The 13171-nt window shown below is 52.5% G+C and overlaps 1 protein-coding gene across 1 annotated transcript in view; it reads left to right on the forward strand.

Moving 5' to 3' along the window:
- The window catches only part of SCN5A (sodium voltage-gated channel alpha subunit 5), a 91000-nt gene extending 79146 nt beyond the window's left edge, over window positions 1-11854 (forward strand). The window contains exons 23-28 of the mRNA XM_059390533.1: window positions 952-1233; window positions 2986-3039; window positions 3554-3691; window positions 4309-4413; window positions 5982-6252; window positions 9463-11854. Coding sequence (XP_059246516.1) covers window positions 952-1233; window positions 2986-3039; window positions 3554-3691; window positions 4309-4413; window positions 5982-6252; window positions 9463-10703 — 2091 coding nt within the window. The 3' untranslated portion in view covers window positions 10704-11854. The remainder of the gene's footprint in view (window positions 1-951; window positions 1234-2985; window positions 3040-3553; window positions 3692-4308; window positions 4414-5981; window positions 6253-9462) is intronic.
- The last annotated feature ends 1317 nt before the right edge of the window (window positions 11855-13171 follow it).

Here is a 13171-nt window from a genome sequence, read left to right on the forward strand (position 1 = left end):
GAATCATCCCACCCCAAGTTCAATGTCTCTTGGGATTAAGGGCATTTGATTCCCAAGGGCTGTGGAGGAGATGGGAGTAGCCTTGAGTGCCTCTGCTGGGGCTGTCGGCCATGAGCCACCTCCATGGTTTCCACCCTGTTCATCATGCCTGCTGGGGACAAGGGAACCCTCCTCACCTGCACGTGTCCGCATCACCCGTCCCAGCCCCATGCTCACCATATGGCCCCACACCAGCGTCACTTCCAGTCAAACACCTTCCTGGCTCCAGGATGGTTGGACACTTGGCCCTCAGGGGAGCAGAGCCCACTGTATGCCTTTGCCAAGGAAGCCTCCCTGGGTTGCTCTGAATTTCGATGACAAGACCAACACCAGGGCTCCACGGGGTCAGAGAGCTGCTCACGGGAAGGCAGAGGCCCAGGGAGGGCCCACACCAGACCACCACCACCTCCGCCCTCTCAGCTGGGCTCTCACCACAGTGTTGGAGAACTGCCAATGCCCCCACCAGACATGCCTCACAGAGGTCCCCGGGGCATCCTTTATGGAGAACACCCATCCTTCCTAGTAACAGCAACCTTAAAATAAACCAGAAACTTAGCTCAAAGTTGTGTCTCTGGAGGCCCTTTCCCATCAAACTGCTGGCATACTTAACTAGAGAGACCCTGTTGAAAATTCAGTGTGAAGGTCATGAATTCAGGGCAGGAGGACCAGAAGGGAAAGGCAGAGTTTCCGGAGTTGCAGCAGACATTAGTGTGCAAAAACAACAAAAAGTGTGTGTGTGTTCTCTACCCCCCCCCCCACCAACCCCCCATCATCTCTCCTTTTATTCCCCATCAGGGCTTCCACGCAGGGTGGAGTTAAGTGGGGGAAGTAGGGGCATAGGTAGGCGCATCTTGAAAAGGGCATATGCTCTGGGCACTCCCAGGAACAGAGCCTCTTCTCTGTCCACTTGAGGTCGTGGTCAATGCCTTGGTGGGCGCCATCCCATCCATCATGAATGTCCTCCTCGTCTGCCTCATCTTCTGGCTCATCTTCAGCATCATGGGCGTGAACCTCTTCGCGGGGAAGTTTGGGAGATGCATCAACCAGACTGAGGGAGACCTACCTTTGAACTACACCATTGTGAACAACAAGAGCGACTGTGAGTCTTTCAACGTGACTGGTGAACTGTACTGGACCAAGGTGAAAGTCAACTTTGACAACGTGGGGGCCGGGTACCTGGCCCTTCTGCAGGTGGTAAGTCCTAGAGGGGAGAGACTTCCTTCCTCCCACTGGCTGTCCAGCAACAGGCTCCTTCACCCACAGTGTGGGCAGGAGGGGGACAGTGGGTCCCCTCTGGGTCCTCACAATAGGGTCACTCTGCCCAAAGGAAGCTAAGGAAACTCTAGGACTTTTTGGCTCCTTGGCAAGTCCCTGGATTTTCCATTCTAGAACAGGTGCCACATTCTCTAAGAAGCATGGCATGGGGGTTCAGCACTGAGGCAGACCCAGCTCCCCAGCCAGTGGCCAAGTTGACAGCCTCACGCTACCAATTTGGCAGTGTGATGACACAGGTTAAAAATCAAAGACCAGAGACACACAGAGACTGAACTATTAGCCACACAGTGACTCCAGCCTTCTGTTACGAGATGACAAGCATCTCGTCACCTTGGGTGCTCTCCAGCAGCTGGTTTCCAGAGCATACCCAGCCCTCTCTGCACCAGACAGGGCTTCCTGGCACGGGGAGCTGAAGTAGCTTGCCTGCTCTGGGGCAGCCTCAGTTTCCCCATCTGCCCTGCCTGTGTCCGAAGAACTCTCAGACATGAAAGTTTGTATGGACAGTTGTACCCTGAAAGGAGGCTTGGGGCAGGATTGGCTTTTGCCGAGGACAAAGGTGAGACCCCCTGGATGGTCAGCCTCACCACCAAGCATGTCTCTCAAGTTCTTCCACAATCTTCATAGCAGCCCAGGCTGGGGCGGATGGCGCAGCCAACACCAGAACCCTGTGGCATCTGGCCGCCTCCTCTGCTGCCTTGGGGCAGCAGTCTTGTGTGGGCTCATGGGAGCTGATTGTTGCATTTTCAGATATTTTGCAAGCCATGGTTAAAAATCAGATGTTATAAACTTATAATTCATTAAGTGATATTAAAACAAAATCACAGGGTGGCTGGCCAGCTCAGTCAGAGGAGCATGCCACTATTGACCTCAGGATGGTAGGTTCAAGCCCCATGTTGGGTGTAGAGATTACTTTAAAAAATAAAATTTAAAACAAAATTCACTATTACCACCTATTATCATGTATGCCCCTGAGGTTGATCATATGTGCTGTAACCATACAGTGGAGACCACAAAGCCCCACTCCTATGTGTCTCTTCCCACATCTGTGTTCAGTAACAGCCTGTTGGTAACTTGAAACTGACCATGGTGGAAGTGTTTACCCAGAAAAACTGGCAAACACAACAATCAGGGCTTTGTTCTCTTCTGGAAAACCATTTGTTAGCCACTTACCAACACACCACTGGCAAAAGGACCCCCCTTAAGTATGAGAGGAGGTGGGCATGCTTCAGGGCCATCCTGAGAGGCCACAGAGCAGAAGCCACAGGCTGCTCTGAGGTGCACGACAGAGGGGACCAGGTCGGGACAGGGATCTACCGCTCTGTCGCTGACATCTGCTGTAGGACTGCATCGTTTTAGAATCTGGAATGAAGGTAGATCTGATAGGCAGACCTCCTTCAGGCCTTCTCAATCTCCTAGCCAACTTCAAGAAACTTCTTAACCCACTCCACAGCCTCCTTACGGTATGAGCTCAGCCAGCCTCCCCTCCGCCTCCAGCCCTGAACAAGGCCTTTTCCTGACCACATAGCCATGTGTGGACCTGGCCAAAGGGCCAGGGCACGATGCTTGCTTCTCGTAGGAAGCTGTTGCCTGACCTCATCTGTCCGGACAAGAGCCCCTCATAGCTCAATAGATGCAAGTTCACTGATTCTTACTCTTGTCTTTTCCTTCCAGGCAACATTTAAAGGCTGGATGGACATTATGTATGCAGCTGTGGACTCCAGAGGGGTAGGTAACCATGCTGGCCTCTCCCACCAAGTCAGGCAACTGAGGCTCCAGAACGCTTGGCCTCTAGCGCCTCAGTGCCCACACCCAACAGCCCACCCCATAAGGACCAGTGTCTTGTGTCAACCTGCAGTTGAGAAGGCCCTGGAAGGCCCAGGCCAGGCCCTGGGGCAAAGTTGCATGATCTCCCAAGGAACCCCAAATCCTCAAATATCTTTCCAATTAACTTCACTGTAATTTACGTGAATCTTGGTCTTACCCAAGAAGAGACCGGGTGGAAGGAATAAAGACGCAGATCAAGTTTCTTCTGTGTCCTTATACCCTAGCCCATCACAGTGTCAGCCCCCAGCCATCACTCTTCTGAACTCCGGCCCTGCCCGCCCTGGCCCGCTCTGCATACACAGACACAGACACGCAGCCCTGGGCTGGTGCCCTCGCTCCGGACACACCCTCTCTCCCAGGCAGCCCTGCCCCATTCCTGCCAGCCTGACTCCTGTGTCTGGCTTCTCCCCCTCAGTATGAAGAGCAGCCGCAGTGGGAATACAACCTCTACATGTACATCTACTTCGTCATCTTCATTATCTTCGGGTCTTTCTTCACCCTGAACCTTTTCATCGGTGTCATCATCGACAACTTCAACCAACAGAAGAAAAAGATACGTAGAGCACCTGCTCCCCGTGGGCCAGCAGGGGAGGGCTGGGTACCAGGGGACTGAGGAGCCATTCTGGCCCTGGCCCCATTCTGCCTTCCTGCTGGGGACAACCAGTCTTCCTCCTATGCTGCTGGAGTGGGTGGGAGAGGGATGTGTCCTTGACATAACAGCCCCCCAACCCGTAAGAGTGAAAGGAGGGATGCCATGCCTGCCCTAGCCTACCTGACCCGGGAGGCTCCTGAGAGGAGCTGGGCTGAGGGATGGGACTACTCACCCAGTCCAAAATTGAAACAGTGGCCTGGGGTCTCTTCAGCGCTACCAGCTAGGCAGAGAGAACGTCCAGGGTGGCTGAGCTGAACAGAGGAGAGGGTGGGGGATGGGGACTGGATTTGCACCTCCCAAAGCCAGAGAGGCCTCAGAGTAAAGGGAGACAGGGACCCTGCAAAAGCAGATTTGGGGAGGACTCTCTGGTGCAGGATAGGGACATACTCCTTTCCACCAGGAGAAGAAGTGAGGAGGAGGCTGGCCAAGGCACCCAAATCAAGGAGGCAAGATCCCTATATGCCCCATGCCAGAGCCCCTCAGAACCCCAAAATGAGTCTGGTGCTGTCTCTCTGCACTTAGGGGGCCAGGACATCTTCATGACCGAGGAGCAGAAGAAGTACTACAACGCCATGAAGAAGCTGGGCTCCAAGAAACCCCAGAAGCCCATTCCGAGGCCCCTGGTGAGCCAGCTTCTGATTCAGCAAGAGTGGAGAGTTGGGCTGGGGGGGCCTGGGAAACCCCAAACCCCAGGACTACTGAATTTTCCAATGAAAGCCTAAGTGAGCTTGCCCAAACTGTCCACTCAGATTTGTGTATTTCCTTAATAGTAAAAATTCTTAAATATGTACCTTTCAAATTCATTAATCAATAGAGTTTTTATAGGATGATATCACTGGAAGCAGTTTTACACTACAGAAAATGGAAATCTGAAAAGTTTGGGAAAGTTGCTCCAAGAATGTATTAAGGAAAATAACACAGGATTTGACATCTTGTTTAATCCTTTCTCTATAGTACCACAAACAGTTTGCCGATGTCAGGAGTGGGGTTTGGACCCAAAAGGCTAGAAAAAGTGCCAGGAAGACCACAAAGAAGACTTATCATGCATTTGATCTATTCAGAGACTGAGGAAGTGTTGAAAACAGGGCTGTGAAAAATCAATACTCTTTAAAATATGATATGTGATATTTTAATATGAACATTTTTATTTGGGCATTTTTAATCTGATGGTATTTAATGTAAAAGAATGAAAGAACATGAAACTGCTTCAAAATTTAATCCCCCCCCCAAAAAAATCAACCAGGGCCATCGGTCAGTGGGTCAGTGCAGGGACGGAGGGGCTCTGTCAGGCATCTCAGACTCCTGAAGGAAGTGAGGAAGGCATGGGCAGCTGTTCCAACCAGGAGGGCCCCCTCCCATGGGAGTCCTTCTCCTCTGAGTGCGCCCTCTTCCCCTGCCAGAGTGTGAGAGCAAGGCAGCCTCTGTCTACCCACCCCCATTCACAGCCTCTTCCTTCAGGGGACGGACTCAGCCTGAGTCCCCTGGCAGGTGGTGCCAGGAGGGACACTCAGTCCCCTGTGAGACTGACTCCCTTGCCTGACCAAGCCATTCTTCAAAAAAGTGGGGGGTAGGGGATCAGTACTCAAAGTAATTAGGTGACATAACCCAAATCACTAGCTAGGAAGTGACTGTACCAGGTTTTTAATCCAGTTCATCAATTTTATCTAATTCCTAGCTTTTCACCATGCTTTGGTTTATGTTAGTTGTGTGTGTGTGTGTGTGTGTGTGTGTGTGTTATAGTTTTCTCTCTTTCCCCAGATAATCTGAGGTGGCTAACGATTAAAGACACTTAAATATAGTTAATTGAATAAACAGAATCAATTTCATAAAGGATGGAGAAAATTTGTTAACCTGAGGACCAATTACTAGGCTTGAACTTTAAATTTGACCTTGAGCCATCAGACAGTGGGTGTGTGGGTGCAAAAAAGAGAAGCACAGTGAACGATGATGTGTTAGGGAAGGTCCCGATAGGAGAAATCTTTCCTGAAGGTTCAGAAAAGACTTCAGGGAAGAGAGAGCCCGAGAGCTGGGCCTAGAAGCAGGAGAGCCAGGCTGTTTCAGCCTCGTGACCTCCTCTCACCCTAACGGTCTCACCAGAGGGTGGAGAGGCAGAGTGGATGGTCTGGGCTGAGGGGCATCAATAGGCCTATCTGAGGTCCCAGCTGAACCCATCCTTTGCCCCTCCTTCCAGAACAAGTACCAGGGCTTCCTGTTCGACATTGTGACTAAGCAGGCCTTCGATGTCACCATCATGTTTCTCATCTGCTTGAACATGGTGACCATGATGGTGGAGACAGATGACCAGAGCCCCGAGAAAGTCAACATCTTAGCCAAGATCAACCTGCTCTTTGTAGCCATCTTCACAGGCGAGTGTATCATCAAGATGGCTGCCCTCCGTCACTATTACTTCACCAACAGCTGGAACATCTTTGACTTCGTGGTTGTCATCCTCTCCATAGTGGGTGGGTATGCAGGCCTTTCCTCCTGTGCTGTGTCTGTACTTAATGCCAAGTGTACTAGACTCCTTTGTTGTTTCCGCTGCATTCCACACCTCTCCCTGTCACACACACACACGCACACTCACCTCCACAGAGAACTTGTCTGGGAAGGCCCACTCAGGCCAGGGGGGCCATCCTGGCAGAGCAGCCCCATGGGATGCTCTGTGAGAGCTTCAAGGATGAATCTCGGAAAGGTAGTTGGAGCTGGACAGGCTTCCCGGCCCTCCCAAGGGAAAGGTGAAAGGAAGAAGAGACTTTCCTAGGGTGAGATGAGTCTCCAGGGATGGGAACAGGTAGCACTCTAGGGTAGAACTGATGCCTGGAAATGGAAAATTCTAGAGTTTAGCCACGAAGATGTGTGCCAGACTCTTTCAGACATCACCCACCTTGTGCAATTGAACTTACAAAGTCTACCTTGAGGCAAGGAGATCATCCAACTAGGAACAGAAGAGATAGGATTCACATTCCATCTGTTCAGGCTGCTATAACCAAACACCAGACTGGGTAACTCATAAACACCAGAAATTCCTTTCTCACAGTTCTGGGTGCTGAAGGTCCAAGATTAAGGCACCAGTGTGGTCATGTCTCCTTGTGAGTGTCCTTCCCCTGGTTCATAACCAGCACCCTCTTGACTATGTCCTCACAAAGTAGAAGGGGCAAGGGAGCTCTCTGGGGTCTCTTTTATAAGGCACTGATCCCACTCATGAGGGCCCCAACCTCATTACCACAGCACCTCCCAAAGGTCTCACCTCCTAATACCATCATCTTTGGGAGTTGGAATTTCAACATACGAATTTGGTAGGAGAGTCAACCATTCAAACCATAACACACGTCCATGTCTGTTGACCTCAGGGTTCAAATCCTCTTTTATTTTTGTTATTTATGTATTTATTTATTGAGTGAATGAGAGAGCAGGGAGGTGGGAGGGGCAGAGAGAGGGGAGAGAGAATCTGAAACAGACTCACCACTCAGCGCAGAGCCCAACACGAGGTTCCATCTCACCACTCTGAGACCGTGACCTGAGCCAAAATCAAGAGTCGGACGCTTAGCCAACTGAGCCATTCAAGTGCCCCCCCTTTTTAAATAGTAACTTTATTGAGATACAGTTCACATACCTTAAGATTTACCTTTTTAAGTTTATGATTTAGTAGTTGTTAGTATACTCACAGAGTTGTGTGACCATCACCACTACATCTCATCTTAGAATATTTCCCTTGCCTCCAACAGAGACTCTGCACCCTTTTAGCAGTCACTTCCCATTTTCCCTCTCCCCAGCCCCTGAAACCACTCATCTAAGATTTTGAAGGACTGCCAAACTGTTTTCAAAGGCAGGTGCCCCGCTCTACATTCCCACCCTCAATGTAGAAGGGTTCCAGTGACTCCACATCCCCACCAACACTTGTTACTGTCTATAATTTCTTACCACAGCCACGCTGGCAGATATGACATGATCATCTCATTGAGGTTTTGGTGTGCATTTCCTTAATGACTAACGATACTGAGCATCTTTTCATGTGCTGATTGATGACTTCCTGTGGTGTGTCTTGGTCTATAACAGAAGAAATGTTTTAGAGACAGGTCTATTCAAATCCTTTGCTTATTTTTTTAATCAGCTTACTTACATTTTTATTGTTGAATTGTAAGTGTTCTTTATATATTCTGGACACCAGTCCCTTATCTAATACACAATTTGCAAATATTCTTTCCCATTCTGTGGGTTGTCATGTCACTTTCTTGGTGGTGGTTTCTTGAAGCACAGAATTTTTGTTTTGATTAAGTCCCAGTTCATCAAGGTTATTTTTCCTTTTTGTTGCCTGTGCTCAGAGCCCAAACTCTTGACCCCTCCGCCATGAAACTCTGCCATGGAGTGGCTGACTTTTCCTCTTTCTGCCGCCCATGTACATACAGCCCATGCCTTTGGTGACCTCAGAGGAAAACGCGGGGGCTGAGGCAGGGGCTAGCTGTGGTGACAGAGAGACGTTAGAAGCTGGATGCAGGGTCAGGAAATGCTCTGGGAGGTCCCAGACAGGGGTGAGGGTGAGCATGCCGGGTGGGACTGGAGAGAAGCTTTAGAGAATGCAGGATGTCAGCAGCTGCAAGGGCCAATGAGGGGTGGTTGTGGGGAGCTTTGGGAGAAAGTGTGTCATGTACCTCAGAAGCACCTACGGGTCCTGGTGCCTGGCCGTACTGGAAGGACTTGGCTAACAGCTCCACTTGGAGCCACAGGGTCTGAGTCGAATCCCAGCATCTCACTGACGAGGTGACAGCTTAGGTCAGTTACTTCACTTCTCAGTTCCCACTTCTGGAAAATGAGGACGATGGTATCCTCTTACCTCCTCGGGTGACCGGAAGGGCTAAATGGATGGATATAAAATGCTCAGGCCAGTGGCTTATTGACAGTAAACATGACACATGACAGCTGGTGACATGCTTACATGAGGAATCTAGAAAGGTCACTTGGGCCAATACAAAGAGTTTTTTTCACTCTTTCTCCTATAACTTATATGCCTGCTTCTTGAAACTCCAAACCCAGAGTTGTCAATAGAGACCAAGGGGAAGCCCCAGAAGCTAGCAGGGCTGGGAGGATGACAGTAACGATGGCAGAAACGCTGAGTTGCGACAGGCACGGCGTAGTGGAGAACACAGACTTGTAGGCCGGTGCTTTTTGCCCTTCCATGAGCACATGAATCATCTGAGCTTATTAAAATGCAGTGGGACTACGGGTGAAACTGAGAATCCACAGTTCTGATAATCAGCCCAGGAGATCCGAGGGCTACTGGTCCTCGGACCACACTTTGAGTAATGAAGAGCTGAAAAGCCCGAGTTCTGATCCAAGCTAGGCCACCTTGAGGCCTCAGAACCCAGGATCTAGAAGATGGGCCCAGTATGTCTTTACTGTGCAGGTGTTCTCAGAAGGCTAAGGGACAAGAGATCTGGGAAGGCACTTTGGAAAATGTGTGGGTACTGTGCATCTCACTTTCTGGATCATAAATGAGAAATGGAGCCCCAGAGAGATGGGAGGATGCTGGGTCCTTGCACGCCCCCATTAACTTGGTCCTCCTGAAGGGGCCTCCTCCCCTTAGCTCCTTGCCATACTGAGACCCATCCAGTGACACAGGGCGAGAGGGAGGACAGAGGTGCACAGGTGGCCATGGTCTCTGTTGTTTCCCACAGGTACTGTGCTCTCAGACATCATCCAGAAGTACTTCTTCTCCCCAACACTCTTCCGAGTCATCCGCCTGGCCCGAATCGGTCGCATCCTCAGGCTGATCCGAGGGGCCAAGGGGATCCGCACGCTGCTCTTTGCCCTCATGATGTCCCTGCCTGCCCTCTTCAACATAGGGCTGCTGCTCTTCCTCGTCATGTTCATCTACTCCATCTTCGGCATGGCCAACTTTGCTTATGTCAAATGGGAGGCTGGCATTGACGACATGTTCAACTTCCAGACCTTTGCCAACAGCATGCTGTGCCTCTTCCAGATCACCACGTCAGCCGGCTGGGATGGCCTCCTCAGCCCTATCCTCAACACAGGACCCCCTTACTGTGACCCCAATCTGCCCAACAGCAATGGCTCCCGGGGCAACTGTGGGAGTCCGGCCGTAGGCATCCTCTTCTTTACCACATACATCATCATCTCCTTCCTCATTGTGGTCAACATGTACATCGCTATCATCCTGGAGAACTTCAGCGTGGCCACGGAGGAGAGCACCGAGCCTCTGAGTGAGGATGACTTTGACATGTTCTATGAGATCTGGGAGAAGTTCGACCCAGAGGCCACCCAGTTCATCGAGTATTCGGCCCTGTCTGACTTTGCCGATGCCCTGTCTGAGCCGCTGCGCATCGCCAAGCCCAACCAGATAAACCTCATCAATATGGATCTGCCCATGGTGAGCGGGGACCGGATCCACTGCATGGACATCCTCTTTGCCTTCACCAAGAGGGTCCTGGGTGAGTCTGGGGAGATGGATGCCCTGAAGATCCAGATGGAGGAGAAGTTCATGGCGGCTAACCCGTCCAAGATCTCCTACGAGCCCATCACCACCACACTCCGGCGCAAGCACGAAGAGGTGTCAGCCACAATCATCCAGCGGGCCTTCCGGAGGCATCTGCTGCAGCGCTCCATGAAGCACGCCTCCTTCCTCTTCCGCCAGCAGACAGGCAGCAGCGGCCTCTCTGATGAGGATGCCCCTGAGCAAGAGGGCCTCATTGCCTACATGATGAACGAGAACTTCTCCCAGCGCTTCGGCCCACCCTCCAGCTCCTCCATCTCCTCCACATCCTTCCCGCCCTCCTATGACAGCGTCACCAGGGCCACCAGTGATAACCCCCAGGTGCGGGTGTCTGACTACAGCCGCAGCGAGGATCTCGCGGACTTCCCCCCATCCCCAGACAGGGACCGCGAGTCCATCGTGTGAGTGGCAACCCGGCAGTCCAGGATGCACCGGGGGCGCAGCCTGTTGCTTCGCAGCTCACGTGACTGCGACCACAAGCCAGCATCTGCTGGGCCTTCCTTGCTTCGGGCTCGGGGTGTGAGCAATGAGCCTCGGCCCCACGGCTCGACAAGGCAGAGTTCGGTGGCGCCCACGCTGACAGCCAGAAGCAAGTGGCCAAGCTGACCATTCAGGGTGGCCTGACACTGGAGGCCCTGCCCACGCCGGTGGCCGGGGCCAGTCAGGCCACATCCTGGGGCTCTGAAAAGCTCTACCATCTCAGTTGCTGAGAAGAAACACAAAACTGAGACTGTAGATGTTGTGAATGGGCTTTCATAAATTTATTATATTTGATATTTTTTTACTTGAGCGAAGAACTAATGTTTTTTCCATGGACATCGGCAGCAGTTCACACTGCCTTTTCTTAACTCCCAATGAGAGTGTCTGTGAAGCTGCCGGAACTTTCTTCTCAATGCAAAAGTACAACCCAGTGTGGCTCCCACAGGCCCTCACAGCCCCGGGGCCGGAAGGGGTTCCCCTGCTGCGTGGGCTGTGGCACCGGAGGCGCTGAACCCCACTCCTCCCCCAGTGTCTGCACAGAGTCCAAACAGAGGCCAGACACCGGCCACACGCAGCCCAAGCTCCCCTCACCCGAGCCTCAGGCAGAAGGGTTCTTGTCAGTGGGGGCTCACTCTGGCCTTCCCTTGTCCCCAGGGTACTGTTTGCCCCCTGTGTTTTTATGCAGGCCATACTGGGGTCATTTCTACAAAAATACAAAGCTTCCAGAAGAGAGTAACCGGAGTCCCAGGGCTGGTCCTAGGCGCTGACGTTGCCTTTTCTTCCCAGGAGAACCTGGCCTTCTGTGTGAGTATTAACATTAAAGGGAAGGGCACGAGGAAACCAGCCCCAAGCTTGGCCTGGCCCCCAGCTTGTCCTTGCTCCTGAACCCGGCAGACCCCGCCGCACAGGCCAGGGAGAGAAGTCTGAGCCCCGTGCCACGAGGGCTAAGAAGCTGAACAGCCCTCCACCGTGGGACCCCAGCGCATCTGAAGAATGGAATCTGTTGTCATGACCGGAGCTCTCTTTCCAGACCTTTCTGCCTCTCACCATGTGTGTGGGGGGGGGGGGGGGGGGGGGGGGGGGGGAGGACTCCTGTGTGGTGCCCAGCAACTCTCCAGACAGAGTGGGGAGGGCAGCGTGGGCCCTGTACCGGGAAGGAGCCTTGGGAGGGTCAGACACTTCCCTGCCCTGGGAGGGGAATGGACTGTGGGCAACCTTGGGAAAGGGAGCCATGTGGCCCCGGAGCAGCCCCTCTGGGCTCAGCCTGGGGTCCCGGAGGCACCAGCCACAGGCAACCTGGGGCAGGGTCCAGGCCCTCCACAGGTCTCGGGAGAAAGCCTTTTCAGGGAAAAATACTTTTTCTAGTCCAGTTACCCCCAGGGCTTCTTGAGCTGCTGACAATCCTATTTAGCATATGCAAATCTTTAAATGCAGAGACCTGTCTCCCTGAGAGTGACAGTGTTGGCTGGTGGAGACTGAGCAGGCAGGGGCTCAGCTGCCCGCCCATCCCAGCTCTCCAGCAGAGCCGACACCCACCTCTGGGCAGCCCCGGAAGCTGGAAACGCTGCTCCTCACCTACCTCGCCGAGCTGTCAGAGGGCTGGACGTTCATGAGCTCGTGGCAGTGCCGAGGGGGCATTGCTGGCGAGTCAAGTATTACGTTTCTTTCTGTTGCCCCGAGTTCCCTTGGTGGCTACCCTAGCCCCCGTCCCCCCACCCACCCCAGTGATCTCTCTTCTCCCGTGTTTCCCCTGAGTCCAGTGCGGGATGTGGTTTTGACCATACCAGACACACTTCTCTGAGTGGAAATCTTATTTTTGTAGCTCTTTGTGCTTTGCTCTCAAGGCTCGGAGCGGTGTGTGCCCCTCCCTGGCACTCGGCGCCCACTGCAGGGGCGGGAACACGGTTTGGGAGTGCAGGCCTGCTGGCTGCCCAGGTGGCTGGAAGGGGGCTGTGGTTTCGAGTGTGTGTGTGTGTGTGTGTGTGTGTGTGTGTGTAAGGCCTGGGAGCCCTGACACAGGTGCCCAGGGCTGTGGCTGAGGCTGGATAAGCTAGGCCTGACTCCTTAGCTTTTAGCGTGGCTCTCATTTTCTTTTTCCCAGAATGGCACGATGACCAGTAAGAGGGAAGAGGGTAGAAAAAGGAGGGAGCATCAAGTGCCAGCTGTTGTCTGAGCTAACTGAGCACTTCTCACCAAACTCTGTGTATAAATAAGATACATATTTTTAAAACAAACCAATAAATGGCTTACATGACCTGGCCTGGGCTCTGTTCTTGTGATTTGACAAGGGCGGCGGCAGAGGCCCACCGAGCCTAAGAGGAGATCTCCCCCTGAAACCAGCCAGGGAGACGGTGGTGGTGCGGGGACAGGGGCAGGATAAGACCCCGAGAACC

The sequence above is a fragment of the Mustela nigripes genome, chromosome 2, assembly GCF_022355385.1.
Source record: "Mustela nigripes isolate SB6536 chromosome 2, MUSNIG.SB6536, whole genome shotgun sequence".
NCBI lineage: Eukaryota > Metazoa > Chordata > Mammalia > Carnivora > Mustelidae > Mustela > Mustela nigripes.